The sequence below is a fragment of the Symphalangus syndactylus genome, chromosome 22 (assembly GCF_028878055.3).
Source record: "Symphalangus syndactylus isolate Jambi chromosome 22, NHGRI_mSymSyn1-v2.1_pri, whole genome shotgun sequence".
Classification (NCBI taxonomy): domain Eukaryota; kingdom Metazoa; phylum Chordata; class Mammalia; order Primates; family Hylobatidae; genus Symphalangus; species Symphalangus syndactylus.
Window position 1 is genome coordinate 17,360,756 of NC_072444.2, and position 21,952 is coordinate 17,382,707.

The 21,952-nt window shown below is 48.3% G+C and overlaps 2 protein-coding genes across 4 annotated transcripts in view; both read right to left on the minus strand.

Annotated features, from left to right (window-relative positions):
- Positions 1-1,787: 1,787 nt before the first annotated feature.
- Positions 1,788-21,288, minus strand: PLA2G5 (phospholipase A2 group V). Of its 3 annotated transcripts, XM_055261911.2 has the most exons (6): positions 9,450-9,710; positions 8,470-8,575; positions 8,148-8,197; positions 6,787-6,931; positions 3,089-3,195; positions 1,788-2,403 (listed from the first exon to the last, which is right to left on the minus strand). In XM_055261911.2, the coding sequence occupies exons 2-6, from the start codon at positions 8,535-8,537 to the stop codon at positions 2,279-2,281; spliced, it is 495 nt and encodes a 164-aa protein (XP_055117886.1). In that variant the 5' UTR covers positions 8,538-8,575; positions 9,450-9,710; the 3' UTR covers positions 1,788-2,278. The 3 variants fall into 3 exon arrangements, with proteins under 3 accessions (XP_055117886.1, XP_055117887.1, XP_055117885.1); XM_055261912.2 differs by lacking the exons at positions 8,470-8,575; positions 9,450-9,710 and adding an exon at positions 20,992-21,288; XM_055261910.2 differs by lacking the exons at positions 8,148-8,197; positions 8,470-8,575; positions 9,450-9,710 and having other exon boundaries at positions 3,089-3,252; positions 6,787-6,839.
- OTUD3 (OTU deubiquitinase 3) overlaps positions 8,174-21,952 on the minus strand; it is a 139,712-nt gene continuing 125,933 nt past the window's right edge. Inside the window, exon 11 of the transcript XR_010118942.1 lies at positions 8,174-8,197. The gene's annotated coding sequence lies outside the window, so the exon portion shown is untranslated. The remainder of the gene's footprint in view (positions 8,198-21,952) is intronic.

A 21,952-nucleotide genomic window follows, 5' to 3' on the forward strand; every position in this document is an offset into this window, starting at 1 on the left:
CTCACATTTGTGCCTGAAGCCCAATTCAGATGACAGTAAAGGATCTGTATGTACAGGGCAGTCTGTCCATTAAGGATGTATAAAGATCTAGCTAGGGAGGCATTGCAATCTGGTCTGTATGTTTCACTAGCTCTCTTAAAATTGGATGACCTCCCTGATGGTTCTCCTGCCAGCCAATGAATCAGCAAATGCAACAGTTGAGGAGAACACCTTTCCCCAAGTTTCGAGGCTCCCTTTGCTCTCATAATTTCCCCAGAGCTGTTCACAGCAGCCAAGGTGGAAGACAGCAATGGGATCTCCTCCACTGAGGATGAAGCCCAGAGCCCCAGACTGACTGGCCACCCGGGGACAGCCTCCAGAATCCAGAGATGGTTGCAGCAGGGAAGACATGGAGCTGGCCCTCAGCTGGAATCCAGGTGCTCCCCTGATGAACCCCTAATGTGGGTGAGTCCCTGAACTGCTCCTTTTTTGGGCTGGGGTTGAAGGCAATGTGGGATAGTGGCCAGAGCCCAGGGTTTAAAGCTAGGATCTGAGATCGAATCCTACTTCTGCTGTTGATGGGCTGTGTGACTTTTGGACAGTCTCCTAAACTTTCTGGGCCTCAATTTCTTGGTAGATAAATGAAGGTTCTCCATGGTTCCTTCCAGCTCAATACCACACCAGCCTGTAGTGTTGCCTTCACAATCTCATAGCATCCTGCTCCTGTGTGGATGCTGGGACTCTGAGCTGGGATGTGCCAATGAGAAGGGCCTGCCCACACCCCCTCCTACAGAACTTACCAGCAAAACACTGCACTGCCTCCCACCTGACCCTCATGGGAGAACGGAGAAATCTGGACTGGGTTTCTCTTCTCTGTCATCCAGAATATCATGATTGAAGGAAAATGGGATTAGAGTGAAGCCTTCAATTTCCCCCACATACCCATTCAAAATTGGATCTGGGAAATGGCTTTGATTTTAAATATTTCATGAGCAAATTCAGCATTTAAGTCCCTCCCCGTGTGGCATTGTCAAATATAGACACCGAGTCTAAATCAAACTTTTCTAAAGCACTGGTGCATTCAGGGTAATCTCATAAAATTGAATTTTATTTTGAAAACATTCAACACTGGAGCTTTTTAAATATAGACCCTATTTATCATGCAGTTATTTTGGGGTATGTCGGAATAAAGAAGCCATAGGTCCTTTCTTGGAAGGACATTCCTTTGTTTTGGAATACATCCTTTCTTCTTTCACTCTTAGTATCAGAACGTCCTTTCTTTTATGAATTGATAGATGGGTTGGTTTTTTTAATGTCCTTACTTTGTAAAAAATAAACCCCACAGTTGACACCTATTAAAAAAAATTCCTGCTGTGTGAAATCCTAGAACCTCAGCATCCCCCATATCAGCATCAAGGTGGGCTTTAGAAGTCTCATTTTACATTGCAAGGAACAAGACCGTTTCTTTCTCAAAGAGACTGAAAGTCAAAGAGGTTCAGTAATGGGTCCAAGACCACACAGCTGAAGAAGCCAGCACCGGGATTTGAATGCCACCCTCTCTGGCCTGGAAGCTGAAACTGGCATAATCACCAGTTATCTTTCCCCGACCCCATCGAGGAAGAATGAGACCCAACACTGGAGAGGACCCCAAGGTTTAAGGAAATAAACCCAAGAGAAAGCCTGAAGCTCATCCCAGAAAACCCTGCATTTACTAATCTTCCCTTCTGTCTCTGAGACAATGTAGACACCTTTGGGTTTATTGCCCCAGCGGCAGAGAAAGAGGCACTAGCGATCCCCCACAGCAGAGGAAAATGCCAATGTGGTTTTTATTAGCCTTGAGAATGAATTTTATTTAATACTCATACACCAGATTTAGAGAGTCAATTTGGCTCTTCTTGTGTAAAAATTCTCTGGAGGGTGGTGGTGATGATAAGCTGATCGCAGAAGCTGAGAAGTAAGTGCATCTCAGGAAAGTGTTCCAAATGGAGTCAGGATGCTGTCTTCAGAGAAGAAAAGAGACATGGCCAACCTGGAGCTGGAGGAGAGCTTTTGGCACCAGAGGGGCTGCCCTCAGAAGTGGAGGCCTAGGGACCCTGGGACCCTACCAAGTCCTATGACCAGAGTCACTCTCCTGGGACTCACTGGAGGGTACAGTGTGGCCCTGGGGGTCCTCCAAGCTTTGAGAAAGACTGACATCTGTGACTTAGGAGCCTCTCTCAGGAACCAGGCAGAGTCGGAACTCTGTGTTGTAGAAAAACAGAGCAAAAGTCTTGGTCTGGGAGGAGCTCGCTGGGGAGGCCTAGGAGCAGAGGATGTTGGGAAAGTATTGGTACTGTGGGTTGTAGCTCCATAGGTTTCTCTTGAGGCAGTAGACGAGCTTCCGGTCACAGGCACAGAGCTGCACATGGCAAAAGGGCCCGGGCTCTGCAACAGGACACCAAGAGCAGAATGAGGGTGGGAAGAGCATGCTCCAGTCTCAGCAGAGACCCCATAGACTTCCTGCTCCGAGGAGCTTTCAGCCTGATGGAAGAGGCATGGCTCCTAAATCGGGGGAATAGAGAATCTGATGGAAGGGGCACAGCTGCTGCTCAGGGTGAGATTTCAGTCCAAGAGACAGCTCCTGCCCTCAGGGAGTTCCTAGTCTGATAGAGGAAGCATCTTCCTTCCTCTGGGGGACTCCCAGTCTGATGGTGGAGGCAGCTGCTGCTCTGGAGGAACTCTCATTCTCATAGAGCAGAACCATCCCCAGATTTAGCCTTGAACTCAGAGGCCCTGAGCTTGAATCCTGCTGTGTGCACTGGCAGGCCTTCGAGCTTCCCGTTTCGTGATATCTAAAATAGAGGAGACTAAACATACTCTACAGGTATTTTGGGGAGGAATCAAGAAAAAGGAAGCATGTCAAGCACTTTTGCACCCAGTGGATGCTGTCTAAGATGATTCAGCCCTACCCTCGGGGTCTGATACAGCTGCAATAATTCTGCTCGTGTCGTCCCAGTTCTGCACCCAACTCCTCCTCCCACAACAAGATACAGGATGGCTGTTCTCTAGGGCAGCTGAACTTAAAGTCAGGTGCTCTTCCAATGGCCCGAACGGGAAGCCCCAGCCTTACCGCAGGTGACCAGGCCCCGCGCGAATCTGTATTTGTAGGACTGTGTCCGAATGTTGCAGCTTTTCTCCTCCAGCCGCCCATAGCAGTGGTCATGCACCCAACAGCACCTGTCCGTGCAAGAGACTTAGATCCCGAGTAGGAGGGGTGCCCTCCTGACCCCATCCCTAATAGGAGCAAAAATTCAACCACGTCACTTTAGCAGAGGCCACCTTGGTGGACGCGATGTGGCAGGGAGGATCTGGTAGTGTGACTTGAGTAATTTCCTGCTCCTCATTTCTAGCCAGCAGGTCATGGACTCTCGTTTTCCTCTTGGTCTCACAACTAGACTACATTTCCCAGCCTCCCTTGCGAGTAGGTGTGGCCACATGATTTGGTCCCCGCCAGGGGAGGTAGGTGGAATTAATACACTCCCCCTCCAGACCTGCCCAGACAAACCACCCACACTTTACTCCACTGTCCCTCTGCCGCCATCCTTCGGCTGGATGGAGATGACCCAGCAAAGGATTCTGAGGCCATAGGGGATGGCAGAACTCAAGATGGGAGGAGCCAATGTGTGATTCCTACTGAACTGTTATGTGAGCCAGAAATAAACTTCTCGTATCACAGGTCCCACATCTGTGGATCAACCAATATGGATGGAAAATGTAAGCAGGCCTATTTTCTTGTGTCTGTACTAAACACGTACAGACTTTTTTCTTGTCATTATTCCTAAACAATACAGCAACTTCCATAGCATTGACGTTGTATCAGCTATGATAAGTAATTTAGAAATGATTTAAAGTATGTGTTCACAGCCGGGCGCGGTGGCTCATGCCTATAATCTCAGCAGTTTTGGAGGCCAAGGCAGGCAGACTGCTAAAATCCAGGAGTTTGAGACCAGCCTGGACAACATGGTGAAACCCTGTCTCTATTAAAAATATATATATAAAATTAGCCAGGCATGGTGGCACGTGCCTGTAGTCCCAGCTACTCAGGAGGCTGAGGTGGGAGAATCACCTGAGTGCAGAAGGTCGAGGATGCAGTGAGCTGAGATCGCACCATTGCACTCCAGCCTGGGCAACCAGAGTGAGACCCTGTCTCAAAGAAAAAAAAAAAGGTTGGGGGGATGCAATCACGTAGGTTATATGCAAATACTATGCCATTTTATATCAGGGACTAGAGCATCTGCAGATTTTGGTATCCACGGGGATCCTGGAACCAGTCCAAGAGATGACTGTATGTTAGGGTAGCAGACTGCATATAAAAGGTTTTCTTGGTTTACAGAAAAATTGAGATCTTACAGAGGAAACACCCAGTTCCTCCTATTACTAATATCTTATATTAGTATGAGACCCTTGTTAGAATTAATGAACCAATATTGATACATTGATAATTATTCACTAAATAATAATACATCATTATTACCACACTAATTGTAAAAAAAAAAAAAAAAGCCATAATTGATTCAGAGTTCCCTAGTTTTCACCTAATGTCCTTTTTCTGTCCCAGGATCCCACTGGGGATCCCATGTTACATTTCATTGTCTTGTCTTTTTTTTTTCTTTTTTTTTTTTTTTTTTTGAGACAGTTTCGCTCTCATTGCCCAGGCTGGAGTGCAATGGCACGATCTCAGCTCACCACCAAAACCTCCACATCCCAGGTTCAAGCGATTCTCCTGCCTCAGCCTCCTGAGTAGCTGGGATTACAGGCATGCGCCACCACGCCCAGATAATTTTGTATTTTTAGCAGAGATGGGGTTTTTCCACGTTGGTCAGGCTGGTCTCAAACTCCTGACCTCAGGTGATCCACCCGCCTCCACCTCCCAAAGTGCTGGGATTACAGGGCTGAGCCACCACGCCCAGCCCATGGTCTTGTCTCTTTAGGCTCCTCTTGGCTCTGGCGGTTCCTCACACTTTCCTTGTTCTTGACTGTTTTGAGGGCTACTGGTTAGATATTTTGTAAGATGCCCCACTATTGGGATTTGTCTGATTTTCTTTTTTCTCATGATAAGACTGGAGTTTGGGGCTATTTACTTGGTTGCTAAATTGTTCCAGTGTTGGCCACTGGGGGCTCTTTCAGTCGGCACAGGTGCCTCTTGTCACATCCCCATCAATGTGGGCTTTCGTTTTGTTTGTGTTTATTTAAGTACTTCCTTACTTTTTGGCACTAAAAGAAGTTCCAGGCTCATCTTGTATATTTCCTGCCTTGGTCCTAGAATTGACCATTTCTTTAAGGAACCCTGGCTATATATATATATATGACTTGGAAGGGGCCTTCTATTGAAGAATGACATTGGAAACTAGATCTAGGCATTAAGTGTGCTTGTTGCTACTGGGATGTCATTTCTTTTAGACCCTCTCCACTGATAGCAAAAGAATGTTTCTATTTGCCCATGTGTATTTAAAAAAAAGTATATGCTACTTGGGAGACTGAGGCAGGAGAACGGCATGAACCCGGGAGGCGGAGCTTGCAGTGAGCCGAGATTGCGTCACTGCACTCCAGCCTGGGCGACAGAGCAAGATTCCGTCTCAAAAAAAAAAAAAAAAAGTATATGATCACACAGGTTATATGAAAATACTGTGCCATTTTATATCAGGGACTGAAGCATCTGCAGATTTTGGTATTCACAGGGGTCCTGGAACCAGTCCGAGGGATGACTGTATGTTAGGTGTAGCAGATTGCACATAAAAAGTATTCTTGGTTTACAGAAAAACTGAGAAGATCTTACAGAGGAAACACCATTTTCTCCTATTACTTACATCTTATATTAGTATGATACTAATATATCCATGATATCTATGCATACTGCTACCTATGCATACTTCCACATGTAAACATCTGCATCTATAATAAGCTAAACAGGAGTCCATACTGATGTCTCCAACTCTAGTCCTTTTGCACGTGGATCATTCTGGCTTCCTGCCTTGGCTTATCCCACTCCAACAGTGAGAAACTTGGCCCCAACCATCTGTCCTTCATTTGCTTGATCATCCCTTTCCTTTATATATGTCTAGCAGTATCAGAATTGTTAACCCTGTTGGGTATGCTTTCCAAGGAACAAAATCTCCCATTTCACACATTCTTCTAGAACTTTAGCACTTCCCGATCAAGAGGTGGAATCTAGATGCCCTCCCTCTTAAAGGCTTTGTGACTGCCTTGACCAAGATTACAGTGTAAGTGACACAATGGGATTTCTGAGGCTGACTGTAAAACACCATACCCTTTGGTCTTGCAGTTTGGGGTCACTCACTCTTGCAACCCAAGAGTCACCATGCTGGGAGGAATCCCAAACATGCTTGGAGAGGCCTAAGTGACAGGAATTGAGGCCTCTGATCTGCTCCTAGGCCAGGAGATGCTGAGTACTTGCCAGCCATAGGAGTGAGCCATCTGGAAGGTGGATTGTCCAGCCTCAGTTGTCCAAGCTGAAGCTGAGACAAGACACCCCCACAAGCCCTACCCAAATGGCAGATTCATAAGCAAAGTAAATGACCAGTGCTGTATAAGCTACTACATTGAGGACCACTTGTTATGCCACAGTCGACCAACTGACACCTTAGGCCACTGAGATCTTGGGATCGCCAGCTAACTTCTTTGAGGCTTAGTTTTCTTATTTGTAAAATGGTACTTTAATACTCATCTTCCAGAACTGATATGGAATTGAATAAGAAAACATGGGTGCAGAGCCTGGAGCCCAAAGGGCAGTTATAGCGATCAGCTCACCAATCGGTGCCATCCTTGGGGTTTCCTCGGCCGCCCCAGCCGCAGTAACAGCCGTAGAAGCCATAGTTTGTCAGCGCATTCTTCCCTGTCACCTTCTCGATCATTGATTTTAGGTCCAGCAAGCCTCCTTGCACAGCAGGCACACCTGGAAGATAGCCCATGTCCCCAGGTGACACCCAGGCAGCCCAGCCCTGCTTTAGGCCCACTGCCCAACATCTCCTACCCTTTCTCTCACCCAGGGCTTGGAGGGACCTGTGTGTCTCTTGTTTATTCTCTCCATTAGTGGGACGGGAGGTGCAAGCAGTATGGAGAATTGGTTAAGAGTTTGGAATTGAAAAATGAGCAGACCTGGGTTCAAATCCAGGCTCTGCCACTAATTCAAAGTATGATATTGAATGGAGTCAGAGCCTCAGTTTCATCATCTGGAAAATGGGGACCCAAAATTAGCAGCTACATCTTGGAGTTGTCATGAGGGTTAAAATAAGATCAACTATGTAAATTTTGAGCACGGTGGCAGACACATAGTAAGTGACCATGACATATAAGGTGTAATTCATAATGTATTTGCATGAAGCAGGCAGACAGGAGCTTCCTGTCTCTCTTGGCAATATATCCCTCTTCCCTACCACTCCCTCCCCTCACACCCTTTAGAACATAAGGCAGAGAATCTAAAAGCAGGATGGGACTCTTAGAAAAATCGCTGAAGCCAGTTCCCTCATCTTACAAATGGGAAACTGAGGCGTGGAGGGAAAAGGTGCCCTGTCCAGGGTTTCACAGTGAGCCCAAGGCTCTCTCCTTGCACCAGGCTTCCAGCTCCTCCTAGAGTCTCTAGGGATCTAGCAAGACATCAAAGAGCAGGACAGCCTGTCAGGGGGTTGTATATACGGTCACGGGGCCGCAGGATGGGACTAAAGCCATCTATACAGTCATTTCCCAGCTGGACAAGCCTGAGCTGAGAATGACCCAGGAATCATAGGTTGGGATATTTAGATTAAGAGTTTTGATTTTTATTTGGATTGATTTGGGGATTTTGTAAATCTTATTTTATTTGCATACAAGGAAAAAAATCTGCCTCCTACATTTGCCAGCCACATAACCTCCGTGTCCACAACCTTTACACAGCTGAGGTACAATATCTCCTAGGACCCTGCCACAGCCTTACGCATGGACTGCATTAGCCCATGCCAGATGAGGAAGCAGACGCTCAGAGGCATGAAGGCTCTTGCTGACGTCTATGCAGTCAGTGCAGAGCTGAGATTCAAAACCACGTCTCTACGACCTCAATGGCTGGTGTCCTTTTCACCACCCTGTTACTCCCATGGGGTAAAAGTTCATTCGGAGGTCATGGGGCCAGCACTTACTACAAGCCAGGAACCAAGCCAGTGGGAGGAGGCCTTTCATCTCTGGGGTTCTGGAAAAAACAACACAACACATGACAGGTCTATCAGGCAATGCCCCCTTGGCCCATTCAGATCCCACCCTGGCTCTCCACCAGGCCCCACCTATTCCACTCCCCGTCATGGTGGGCAATAAACAAGGTGAGTCCAGCCAGAAAAGATGAGGCAAAAAACTGGAGGTCCACTGAGGGCCCTGGAGGCACAGGGGCAATAATGGAAGCATTCGCAGGGACACTGTCCCTACCACCAGTGCACTTTTAGCCACAAACGCCCCAGACATACTCACCCCATTAGCAAAATGGTTAAAAGGGACCAGAGAATGGGCAGGGTTCTTAAACGGAGATTTGGTGGCATATGTGAAGAAGCAGGACTTGATATAACCTAGACATGGCCTTTGATGAAAGATGTAAGACAGAAGAAAAAAATTCCTGGCCACAGAGCACTTGATGCCCACAGCAGGAGGGCAGAAAGAAAGCTGGTGATTCTATATCTCGTACTCCTTTTAGCTCACAGTGCTGTAGTTACCTGTTTTCAAGGATGTCTACCCTGATGGTTCTTTGCAGGCAGAGGCTGGGCAGATGCACCCCTCTATTCTACCACTGAGAATAGTACCTGGCCCAGAGGCGGTGCTCAGCAGTGAAGCCTGGGCACCCACAATGTGCTAGTGGCTTTCAGGGCCTGGTTATGGCTCTTATGGGCCCCAAGCGCTTTTGCCTTTGTAGGCATCTTTCTGCTATATCTTTATATCTATAGTCACACGATTATTTTTGACAACTATGTTGCTATAAAGAAAAATATAATCCAAGCTGGATTTATTATTATATATTCATTATTATGTTCATTTCTTTCTTCTTGGTTTTAAAAGAATTTATAAAATTAAGACATTCTCCTGGGACCCAGGCACTGTGTCTGCCTAAAGAATAAGTCAACCCTGGGGGCTCACGAGAATGCTGCGGGGTAGGTATTACTGTCCTCATTTTGCCACTGGGAAAGTTGAGGCTCAGAAAGCTCAGGGACCTTGCCAGAGGTCACACAGCCATTAAGCAGTGGAGGCTGGATTCGAGCCCCATCCTTCTGCACCCCTCACTGCACCACACAGCCTCCCTTCCCAGAGGTATGAATCATTTGAGGGGTCTGTGTTTGTTCCTTCTCATGCTCTACCTCTCAGGCCAGAGCCCTTGGCTTCACTTCTTAGAATCTGTCTTTGGTAAAAACAGCCATTGCCAGCCTAGAGTCCAGGAAATTCCATGTGTCTCAGGCCAGCACCTGATTCTAATTTGGCTTCTCAGCGGTTCCTTGCTGGCAGCTGCCTGATTCCCTTCCTCCCAGGATCCAAAGTCCTTGTTTGTCCATAGCTGGGCAGGCCTGGGGCTCTCCCCTTCAGTGCTCTGTTGTCTCAAGTCCCTGAGTTGAACGGTCGCTTGTGCCAGAGCGACCTGAACCTGAACCCCTGGCACCTCCCAAGACCTGGCCTCCAAACACGCCTCAGACTCCCCGGGGCTCCTGGCTACTGGGCTGGCAGGCCAGCCCTTGTCCAGTAGGAACTCTGAGTTCCAAGAATATTCCTGAGGGTTCTGTCCACAGCTGGCCTCCAGGACAACCCTTGTCCAGCAGCAACTCCGGATCCCAAGAACATTCCTGAGGGTTATGTCCACCCATAGCCTCTGCTCCAAGGGCTCCAAACAGTCAAAGAAATGGCCCTAGAACCCACCATTCCACACCAATCTTTCTCTGCTGCTCCCTGGAGCTGTGGCACAAGGACACCAACTGCCACTCACTGAGCACCTCTGGTGTGCCAAGCACTATCCACTATCTCTCTAAACCCATCAGTGACCTTGGCAGGCCCGGTGTCTGTCCTTTTAAACAGTCATTTGTTCAATGAATTACAGTTGTTGATTTTACAGATAAGGAAATTGAGGCTCAGGCAGGTGAAGTGAGTTCCCCAAGGGTTTAGCCCAGGACTGTGAATCTATTTCTTTGACTGACTCTACTCCACTGCCTCTGAGCATCTCTGGGCACTAAACATGCTTTTGATTTTCTATATTTTAGGACGCTTTGACATCTTGGAGTCCAGAGACAGCCTGCTCCTTCCAGGGCTAGTTAATTCCTAGATACCTCAAATGGCTCCTCTGTGAGCCTGCCTTTCATATGCAGACCGACTGTGACAGTAGGTAGCTGATCAGACAGGAGCAGGGCAGGAATGTCAGGTGACCATCAGGTGATGGGCAGGCAATTGTTAACCGTCTCTCTAAAATAATAACTGGTCACAGCCAGCACCAGGGAAAGGCAGTCTCCCAATAAACAGGAACACCTGAAGCGGGTGATCAGCAGCTTCTAGTAAGATCTCAGGAGCTGGGTGAGTGGGCTCACACATGCGCATGAAGAGGCAAAATGGCAGCGTTTAACTGGTATATGACCTGCTAGGGACGTTCAGCTGGTAAGGGAAGAACACCTCAAGGGAGCATGTGCACCACTCCAGTAAACACACTACGCATGCTCCCTCCCAAGTGCCGGCAAGTCACTGAGCGTGTGGACAGCCCACCCCACCAACCCAAGGGAAGAATCAGGGGATAAGGAAAACAAGACCCTGGAAGTATGCCAATGTATAAAACCCCAAGTCAAAGGTCAAACAGAACCCCTGAATCTCTCAAGTCGCCTGGTTGGCCCCTCTTCCAAGTATACTTTACTTCCTTTCATCCCTGCTCTAAAGCTCTTTAATAAGCTTTCACTTCTGCTGTGAAACTTGCCTCAGTCTCTCCTTCTGCCTTATGCCCCTCAGTCGAATTCTTTTTTTTTCTCACTCTGTCGCCAGGCTGGAGTGCACTGGCACCATCTCGGCTCACTGCAACCTCTGCCTTCCAGGTTCAAGTGATTCTCCTGTCTCAGCCTTCCAAGTAGCTGAGATTACAGGTGCCTGCCACCATGCCCAGCTAATTTTTTGTATTTTTAGTAGAGACGGAGTTTCACCATGTTAGCCAGGATGGTCTCAATCTCTTGACCTCAGGATCCACCCACCTTGGCCTCCCAAAGTGCTGGGATTACAGGCATGAGAATTCTTTCTTCTGAGGAGGCAAGAACTGAGGATGCTGAGGCCTGTATGGATACGTCCTACTGCTGACATAACCAGTCCCTTGGCACACCCGGGCCACCTTTCCCTCACTCTCACACTCCAAGCCAAGGTTTCTCCTACCCTAAATCACCACAGGGCCAGACACTGGACAACTAGGGAAGCCTGGAGTTCCACTGACATGATTCAAACTGGCTGGTCCTAAACTGTGTCCCCTGCCCTACCAGCCTTTCCCAGAGATCACAGCAAAGGCCCTGGGCGATGCTTCCCGTGGCTCCTCCTGACCTGCTGACCTGGCACTTCCTGCGTGCCCCTGGGTGGGAAGCACGCCCTCTTCTGGGAGCTGTAAATAACAAGCTATCTTTTAAATGGCAATCATTTCTTGATCTGTTGGCCTCCCCATACCTGGAGAAAACCAACCTCCCAGGTGCATTTGAGAACACCCTGGAAAGAGTAAAAAAGCAGTTTTGTGGCGGAGGTGGCAGAGGCATGGAGTGGCTGCCCCAAAGAGTGGAGAGCCACTCCACTCAGTAGAGCCCAAAGCGGGCCCCAGAAGGAGGATGTGGGCTCAGCTATTTTAATCAAACGACCACAGAGAGGAAGCGCACAGCCGAGAGAGAATTTCGGAGGAGGGCAGTGGTTGCAGTAATGAGAGGGGAGAGAATAGAGACGGACAGCCCAAAGGAAGATATGGAGGCCAGGATGTGGCCAGGTCGCCAAGGAACGGGTCCCCCAAGTCCACATGCAGCAGCTCCAGGACCTCCCAGTTCACGTCTCCTGGCTGGAAAGAACGCACATTGCGGAGCCTCACTGCACAGAAGGCGCCGCTGAGCCCTCCTGCTGTCTGTGAGAGAGGTGATGGGGGTTCACTCCTCTCCAGGCCCTGCTCCCCTGACCAAGGGGGCCAGGTGTCTCCTCTCATAGCCCCTCTCTCAGCCCTGCTCTCCGCACCTTCCTCAGGCAAAGCAGCTCCAAAGATGAGATTCCTCACCAGTGAGACCTTTTCTCCGTCCTCAGGCCCACAGAAGAGGCCGGGGCTGGGCCCGCCTGGTTTTAAAGACCTGTCACCTCCCACACTCCTGCGTGGGCCAGCTCCAAGATTCCTGGTAACTCACACAGGAAGCCCTACTTCCCCTCACCCTGGCACGACCCCTGGGGATTTTTTTCCACTGTGTATTCAGAAGCAGTTGTTTATTTTGGTTGTTTTTTTGAGACAAAGTCTGGCTCTTTTGCCCAGACTGGAGGGCAGTAGCCCTATCTCAGCTCACTGCAGCCTCTGCCTCCCTGGTTCAAACAATTGTCCTGCCTCAACCTCCTAAGTATCTAGGATTACAGGCGCACGCCACCACGCCTGGCTCATTTTTGTATTTTTAGTAGAGACTGGGTTTTACCATGTTGGTCAGGCTGGTCTCAAACTCCTGACCTCAAGTGATCCACCCACCTCACACTCCCAAAGTGCTGGGATTACTGCCACAGAAGCAGCTGTTTTCTGAAGCAGGTCACAGTGCCCAGGTGGCCATCAGGAGAGACAGTGATCAGAGTTGGGCTTGGGCCACCCACGATCCAGGGCTCTTCCCCACCAGGAACAGGAACCCTGGAATCCCCCACCAGGGCACAGCCTCCCTCCCACCCACCACACTGGGTCTTTGCCAAGTCCTCCAGCCGTGGGCTCCTGCTCAGATTTTATCCTGTCTCGCTCAGCCTCAACCCAGGAACAGCCAGGGAAGACAGGCAGCCCCGCTCCCGAACTTGAAGCTTTGTCCCCGTCCTCTTCCTCTTGTTCCTAACTTGCCAGCCCCCAACTTTTTCTGCTCCGTTGCTGAGCTGGGGTGAGTCGGGAGATGCCTGCAGAAACACCCCAGAACATTGCCTGCCACGTCCAGGTGGTAGCCCTTTTTTGGCACCTGACTCTGTGCTAACTTCCTACAGTTCTTCCCTCGGAAGGGGAAAGTGCCAGGCTTGCGGTTGGAGAGATGCAAGCTGGAGTCCCAGCTCAGCTACTTAGTATCTGTGTGACCCTGGGCAAGTCACTACATTTCTCTGTTCTTAATGTAAAACGTGAGAATTATGAGCCCCTCCAACCCCAGAGGCTCCTGGTGAGGAATGTACTATATAAAACAAGGCACATGTGGGTCAGGCACAATGGCTCACCCTGGGAGGCTCAGGTGAGAGGATGGCCCGAGCTCAGGAGGTCAAGGTTACAGTGAACTATGATTGCACCACTGCACTCTAGCCTGAGCAACACAGCAAGCCCCTGTCTCTATTAATGAATAAATGAATACATAAAAATAAAAATAAGGCATATAAACTAATGTCAGTTGGGGAAGTGTGTGGCCCAGTGGGTAACATCACAGGCTGTATATCAGCTCCAAGTCCTGGGTTCAAATCCTGGCTTCCTCACCACTAGCCACATCACCTCAGGGCTGACTGAAGCTCATCTGCCTCAGAGAGCTGTTGTTAGGATTAAATGAATTTAGAAATTTATAACTTAGAGCCATAGCAAATGCAGAGTAATGCTAATAAATCAATGACAGCTCACCTTCTAGAGTGTTCTCACAGGACATAGGTAGCTACTAGTATTCTCCATTTTCTACTTCTGTTAATTCCACCCCTCATGCCACCACCCCACACACACTTTTTAGAGAAGACTTATTTTTTGCTTTTTTTTTTTTTTTTTGAGACAGGGTCTGTCTCTGTCCCCCAGGCTGGAGTGCAGGGGCACAATCACAGCTCACTGCAGCCTCCACCTCCTGGGCTCAAGCCATTTTCCCTCCTGCCTCTGCCTTTCGAGTAGCTGAGACTTCAATGGGCACCACCATGCCTGGCTAATTTCTTTGTGCATTTTTTATAGAGTCAGGGTCCCACCATGTGGCCCAGGCTAGTCCCAAATTCCTGGGGTCAAGTGATCCTCTCACCCATGCCCCCCAAAGTGCTGGGATGACAGGCATGAGCCACTGTACCCCGCCAAAGACTTGGATTTTTGGCTTCTGCCTCTCCTTGCTGTTGACTTTTCTCTCCCTCTCTCTTGTCATGGTAGCATTAGAGAGAAGCCCCTCCTTAAGGCCCCCATGAACCCTTCTCTTCCTAGGACTAACCACTGGGCTCCCAGAAGAACCCTGTGAATTCAACTCAATATCAAAAATATTTATGAAATGTCTACTACTTGCCAGGCACTGGGATCCCACGGTGAATGAGACAGAACTTGTGCCTTCACAGAGCTGCCCTTGTGGCTGGTGGGAAACAGATAGTGAAGACAGAAGCAAACATAGATGGTGTCTGGCTGTGATCAGAGCCATGGGGAAGAGTCCTCTCCCCATCCTGTATTTTCATTTCTCCTTCTCAACCAGTTTCCTCCCCTACCTACGAACACACACCTGCCCCGCCATTCTCAACCAAACAAAACCAAGCCACAAAAAGGAAAAAAATAATCCCTTATCTCTAGTGACAATTCTACTTCTTTTTTTCTCTAAAAGCCAAATTTCTAAACAGAGAAGCCCGCCCTTCGTCATCCCCCACTCTGAACCTTTTGCTGTCTGGCATCTGCTGCATCCTTGAGCTTGCCCTCAGGGACCCCCAAAGCCTGGCATAGCCCAAGCTTGGGGGTCACCTCCTCAGTCCCTCAGGGCACTCATCTCGAAGTCCACCTCCTCCTTCTCAAAACTCTCTCTCCCTCTGGGCTTCACAAGGCTGCATTGTGCCAGCTGCCCTCCTGTGGCTAATCCCCCCATCCCATCTCTGTTGGCCCCCCAAATGCAGGTGTGTTTGTGGGACCTGCCCTGTGGAGTTGCCCTTCTCTGTCTCAGCCACTCTGTGGATGAGCTCATCCGAGTTCAGGGATTTAGCTTTTATTTCTATGCAGGCATCCGGGGGTGTCCCGGACAGAGCAGTTTGACCCTAGCTTTGACTCAACAAACAATGCTTAATGAAGGAATGACTGAATACAGGAACCAGGAGAAAGCACAACGTCAGATCCAAGATCCAACGTAGGAGAGACATGTATTCAAATCTGTGTCTCAGCTCTGACCACGTGTGTCACCTGAACCAGCTTTTTCTCCTCTTTGGGTCTCAGTTTTATCTGTGTAAAATAGGAAAATCATAGACCTAGCCTCGCTTAGTAACACTGATAATTCGATAAGTCAGGCAGAGGGGCCCAAGACAGTGCCTGGCACCCTGTAGGTGCTCAATAAGTCATAACTACCATAAATATTATTGTGATTATGTCTTTCCAGTAAACTGAGAACTCCATGAGGGTAGGCTCTGTCTGCTTCACCTCTGTAAACCAGCACTTGGCACACAGTAGGTGCTCAGTAAGAGTTTGCTGAGTGAATTCATGATTCCTCTGGCTCCAGCTCAATTCTCACCCCACTGCCCAGTCCACACATCAAATATGATTACACAGAGATGGATGGATGGATAGATAGATAGATAGATAGATAGACAGACAGACAGACAGACAGACAGACAGACAGACAGAGTCTGATATTCTATCCCAATAACCCTTGAGAACCTCAGAACTAAACTCACTGTCCCCTCAAAACAGTCTTTCCCAGTTCGCCTTTCTTGGTAATGGATCCAACCATTCACACTTCGGTGATTAAAGATGCCTCAGCCACTTCCACCTCCAATTGAATGGAAGCCTCTTGAGGGCAAAATTCTCCTCTGATCCATTTCTGATCTCAGCACCTAGAACAATGTCTGACCCATTATAGATCCTCAAGAAGTATTTGTAGAACAAATTAAACACACTTGTTCTCTGTCATTTGCTGGGTCTATCAAGTGCAGGCTTGCCCCAGGGCTAAAGCCCTGCCAAGGGTAGCCATGGAAACCTGGACACTCCCTCACCCTGAGAACCTAAGCTGCTGAGATATCCCTGGCCTTGTCAAATGGTTTGCTGGCACATGGAACAGGATTACCCAGGGCTCATTGGCAGAAAATCTACATCATGTCCTCCTCCTCCAGGAAGTCTCCCATGATCCTTCTTTCCACAGGGAGCTTACCTGTCTCTGGAATGTTATAGAACTCATCTGATATGCTGTCCACTCTGGCATTTCCTGTTGGAGGGGATTACAAGGCTGATGGCTCAGAAAGGAATGAGGGAAGAACTCGGTCTTTAATGAACATTTGCTACACCACAAGTGCAAGGCAAGTTCAGCATTCATGGTATTCCTTAATCTTCACAAAATCTCATGGGGGCATTATGATCCCAATGTGTAAGCAAGGAAACAGAGGGGCAGATGTTAGGTACCTCGTCCAAGGTCACACAGCTAGTAAAAAGAGGATCCAGAATCGTACACCTGACCCATCTGTCTGTCAAATCCATGTTCTTTACAAAAAAAGGTTGAGACCCAGTAAGGACATAATGATTGGGATTTTCACAAGACATCTCACAAGAGTGTCACGTGGTTTCCTTATATAAACAAGGTGGAAAAGTGAGAGCTGAGTTACAGTTGGTTAAGTTGGTTCAGTGTTCCAATAATTGCTGATGAGTGGAACTGGATTTTTGGTTATAAACTTTCAGCCCAGGGCTCCATACAGCCCTAGGAAATGCTTTGCTTGATCTACACGGTGCTTTAAAAAAAAAAAAAATGGAATTAGCTGCCAATGTATAGATGCTAAGAGATTGTAGACAGAAATCCACATTTCCAGGCCAGGCACAGTGGCTCACGCCTGTAATCCCAGCACTTTGGGAGCCCGAGGCAGGCCTGAATTGAGGTCAGGAGTTCGAGACCAGCCTGGCCAATGTGGTGAAACCCCATCTCTACTAAAAAGTACAAAAATTAGCCGGGTGTGGTGGTGAGTGCCTGTAATCCTAGCTACTTGGGAGGCTGAGGCAGAAGAATCGCTTGAACCCAGGAGGCGGGGGTTGCAGTGAGCCGAGGTTATACCACTGCACACCATCCTGGGGGACAAGGTGAGACTTTGTCTCAAAAAAAAAAAAAAAAGAGAAAGAAATCCACACTTCCACATTTCCATTTCCAGTTTCTTTTTAAAAAGATCTAGGAATCCTGGGTCTGGACTCCTACAGGCAACAACTGGCCATTGCCAAGAAGTAGCTGCCCCCATAGATGTGGTATGTGTTTTGCTCTGCCCTAGTCCTCAACCGCTCCTTACAGTTTTAAGTCCAGTCTGCCTCACAATTGCTCTCTGCCTGGAGGAATCTCTGGTCAGTCCTCATAAGCCAATACAAGCTGCAAACCATGGACTGAGGCTGGATGCATGGTGCCCATGCCCTGGAACCACCACTTATTAGCTGTGTGACCTCTGGCAAGTTTCTTAACTGCTCTGTGCCTTAGTTCACCATCACAAATAATTGGGTAAATAATTGTACCTGTCTCATCTCTATGTTCTGAGTTGATACACAGTAGGTGTTTAGGCACGTAGTAAGGTCTCAGTAAATATTGGCTATTTTTAATAGAATGGTGGGACATGCCCCCAAGTGACTGCTCAGAAACTTTCTTCAAGTGGTTAGGAGGAATTCAGGAATGGTGGGAAGGACTGGCCAAAGAGATGGAGCTGCGTAGGTCACAAAGGCCCTTGGGGGTCAGACTAAGGAGGTTGGATCTTGATCTTGTCCTGATCTTATCCTGATCTTGATCAAGAACAAGATAACCTGAGCTCAATAAGAAGAGAGTGAACAGGCCCTGTCCAAAGACCCCCAAAGCTGAAATGTACAAGGACAGGGTCAGTAACACAGCTCAGCAATCACATGCGTGACCCCCAAACCCAGTACTAGTCACATCACAGAGGCAGTGGTCGTCTTTGGCGGTTATGGCAGGAGTGTGGTGCCCAGAACGAGGGCTCCTAGCAGGCCACACCCAGAGGGATGTGCCTGGCCCTGGGCCCCCATGTGAGCAGGCTTAGGTGGTGTCTGGATCATAGGAGACAGAAGGGAGGGAATTGGGGAATTGGGGCTGACTTGGGTTTGGAAGGTGGCTGGGGGTACCCAGTCTGTCTCCAAATCTCTTAAGGGCTGTGGGGAGTAGGAGGAATCAAAACTGTCCCATGTGGCTCCAGATTGCGGAACCAACACCCACCAGGCACGGACGCGCTAAGCAGTCAGATTTTGGCTCGATCCAAGAATGTTTTTCTAACAGCTCATGTGTCCTGGGAATTGAATGAGCTGTCTTGGGAGTGGTGAGTTTCCTCTCCCCGGAAGGCACTTTTTATTTGCCACTTTTTAGGGAAATAAATGTCGCATAGGAGGTGGGCACTGAGTGGGTGGGCTATGCCCCTGCTCGACTTCTCAGGAAAAGGAACTTAATCTTTAAGTGTTGGAAACACTTAAAATGCAGACAAGATCTGTCAAAGCTCATGAAGTCAGCCTCGTCAGTTATGAAGCCTCAGTTCTATCCTGTAAAAAATGTTTTTAAAATTACATTTTGCCAATGTTCAAAAACAAAGAAAACTCATAAGCCCTTCAGCTGCTCCGTAACATGGAGACAGCTGTCAACTGTTTTGTGCTCCCTGCCCTGTAGGGCCCCCTCCCCGCAACATTTTATGCAGGCCAGAGTCATGTGCAGATATGTGGCAAGAGCAATGACCAGCATGAGAGAAGTGGATGGGCTCCAGGGTGCCCGCAGGCTCTGACATTCCGTGCTCTCGAATTGACTTATTCTTGAACTCTCTGAGCTTTTCCAACAACAGCTTTTGCATTTCCTGCTCCCCCTGCCTAGAATACTTAGTCCTTGATTCTTTATCCTCCAGGTCTTGCCTTAAATGCCACCTTCTCCAGGAGGCCTCCCCTGACTACCTACCCAAGGTCACTCTGTTTTTCCCCTTCATGGCACTGACCATCATCTTTAACTCTCGTTTACTTACTTGTTTATGGCTCATGTGCCTTATGCCTTCCCCTAGAATATAAGCATCTGAGGGCAGGAAACACGTTCATCTTGTTCTTTGTTATATTATTAGCAGGTAGCAGAGGGCCTAATGCATATCTTTTTCTTTTTTAGACGGAGTCTCCCTCTGTCGCCCAGGCTGGAGTGCAATGGTGTGATCTCGGCTCACTGCAGCCTCCGCCTCTCGAGTTCAAGTGATTCTCCTGCCTCAGCCTCTTGACTAGCTGGGATTACCACGCTGGGCTAATTTTTGTATTTTTCATAGAGATGGGGTTTCACCATGTTGGCCAGGCTGGTCTCAAACTCCCAACCTCAAGTGATCTGCCCACCTCGGCCTCCCAAAATGCTGGGATTACAGGTGTGAGCCACTGCACCCAGCCCCTAATGCATATCTGGTGGCTGATAATTATTTGTGGAATAAAAGAATGATGGGATGGATGAACCAATTAAATCTGGAAGTAGAAGCAGCCCCATGTGGGTTTCAGCCAGGCTGTAAATTGGCAGCTTCCTGTAAAGATACACACCGCTAGTTCTATCTGGGTGTCAGCCTAGGATGCACATTGCAGCTTATACATATGTTACAGCTATTGGTTAATAACAGGCTCAAGTTCAACTTTCACCATAACTTTGGCTGAGAAGGCAATCCACACACCAACTTCATAGCAAATACATGTTTTATCTTTGAAAAATGTAATCCATTAAACTGTTCATTCTTAAGAAATCTACCATGAACTAACCTTCCTTTCTTTCTTTCTTTCTGTTGTTTTTCCTCCACCTAAAATGCTCTCCACTCTCTTTTTCTAACTGGTTAAAGCCTACTTGTTTTTCCACATGGTAATGTCCCTTCTTTTTCTGAGGAGGGAGAAACCCTAGGAAAGGCTGTCACTCTGCCTGGGAAGATCACAGATGGTGGCCAAGGTTCTAGGCTCATGAGCCTGAATCATCTACAATTCATATTTACTGATGAAATCAATCAACAAATGAACAAACTAGACTGTGAATCCTTGAGGGTGTCTCTTTTATCTCTCCCTGGCAGCACCTAGCACTCTGTATGGCACAAATTGGGTCCTAGGAAAAAATGTTTGTTGAATGGCTAATAAAAATAGCTGATGCCTTATTGAGCCCAGATACCACGCTAAGTTCTTTATGGGGCTTCTCTCATTTTATCCCTAAGGTGACCCTATGAGGTAGATATTACTATCATATGCACTTTGCAGATTGGGACACTGAGGCTTGAAGAAAAAAAAAATGGCTCACACCTGTGCAGAGCTGGTCAGTGACAAAGCTCAGAGTTGTCCTGATCCATTTGACTCCCAAGGCCACGTATACTTAGCCCAAAGCTAGACCGCCTTCAGAGAGGTGAGCGAGAGAGAGAGAGAGATGGAGGAAGGCAGGAGAAAGATCTCCCTATAAGGGCATCTTACCCTCCTCTGGGTTTCTTTCTGTGTGTACCGAAATGTCTGGCACACAGTGGACGCTCTCAACAGTTAAGGGATGTTAAATAGATGTCGGCGAGTTCTCTCCCTAAAGGGGAATATTTGCCTGTGGTTTAGGTTAGAAAGAAATCCAAGCAAGGCCTCAGATTAACGTAAACACAAGTCCTAACTCAGCCTATTCACAGCTCTCCCTGGTTTTGCCCGTAATTTTAGGTATGACCTTCTGGTAACCTCCATCTTCCCTTGAGGTGTGGCCTGGCCTCCTTAAGAGCCCGCTCCCCAGGCCTGACAATGACAGGTGAAGGACCCCAACAGCCTTAGAGAGACTCCTTCAACAGAGGCTGTGCCTGCCCACCTCCCCCTGGGCCTCCTCTTGGGCTCTCCACACACCCCCTTCTCCAGTCTCTCCCTCCCAGCTGGCATCCCTCCACAAGCCCCAATTTGTGCAGCCCCCATCAGTAACTAACCTCTTTGGCCTGGCCTCAAATCCTGCTCTAGAGGTCTGCTCCCATGAGCAACTTCCTTGGGCAGACCCCGGAGCCCCGGGTCTTGCTGGCTCCCCGTCTCCAGTCGGAACATTGGTATCCACAGACCATGGATCCGGGGGGAGCCAAATTCTTGGCCTCCAGAATCTTAAAGCTGTGAATGGGAGTGACCAATGATGAGGACAAACCCGGAGGTGGGGAGGAAAAACTTCTGCCTGGACCCAGCCGGGTAGAACCCTGCTCAGCCTCCGACTGCCTTTGCAGAGGCAGGAAGTCCTGCACAATCAGGGCCTGTGGCTGGCTGTCCTGCCAAAGGGGCTGGGCAGTCACCCAGAGAATTCCAATGTGGGTGGATTTGAGTCCTGAAGTATCCAGGTCACGGCTTTAGCACTTCACAAGCCTTTGCTAATCCCCTCAGCCTGAAGTAACCCCTACCTCAGTCCTGGGTTCAGAACCTTCTTAAGGCTCTGACAGCCTGCTAAGAATCTTGACTATCTGAGTCCATGGGGGCTCATCAGTCTTGGCGGGGACAAGAACATGAACACAATACTGTATCTAGTATACAGTAAAACTATCTAACATACAAATTTCCCCTATTGTCCCAATAATGGTTTTTATATCCAATTTGTTGGCTTTTTTCCAATCCGGAATCCAGACAAGAATCAGGCATTGCATCTAATTGTTGTGGCTCTTTGGTGTCCTTTAATCTAGAAAGTTCTTTAGTCTGGTTTATTTATTTATTTATTTATTTTTTTGAGCTGAGGTCTCACTTTGTCACCCAGGCTGGAGTGCAGTGGTGCAATCTCAGCTCACTGCAGCCTCGGCTTCCTGGGCTTAAGCAATCCTCCCAGTAGCTGGGACCACAGGCACATGCCACCATGTCTAGCTAATTTTTTTTATTTTTTGTAGAAACGGGGTTTCACCATGTTGCCCAGTCTGGTCT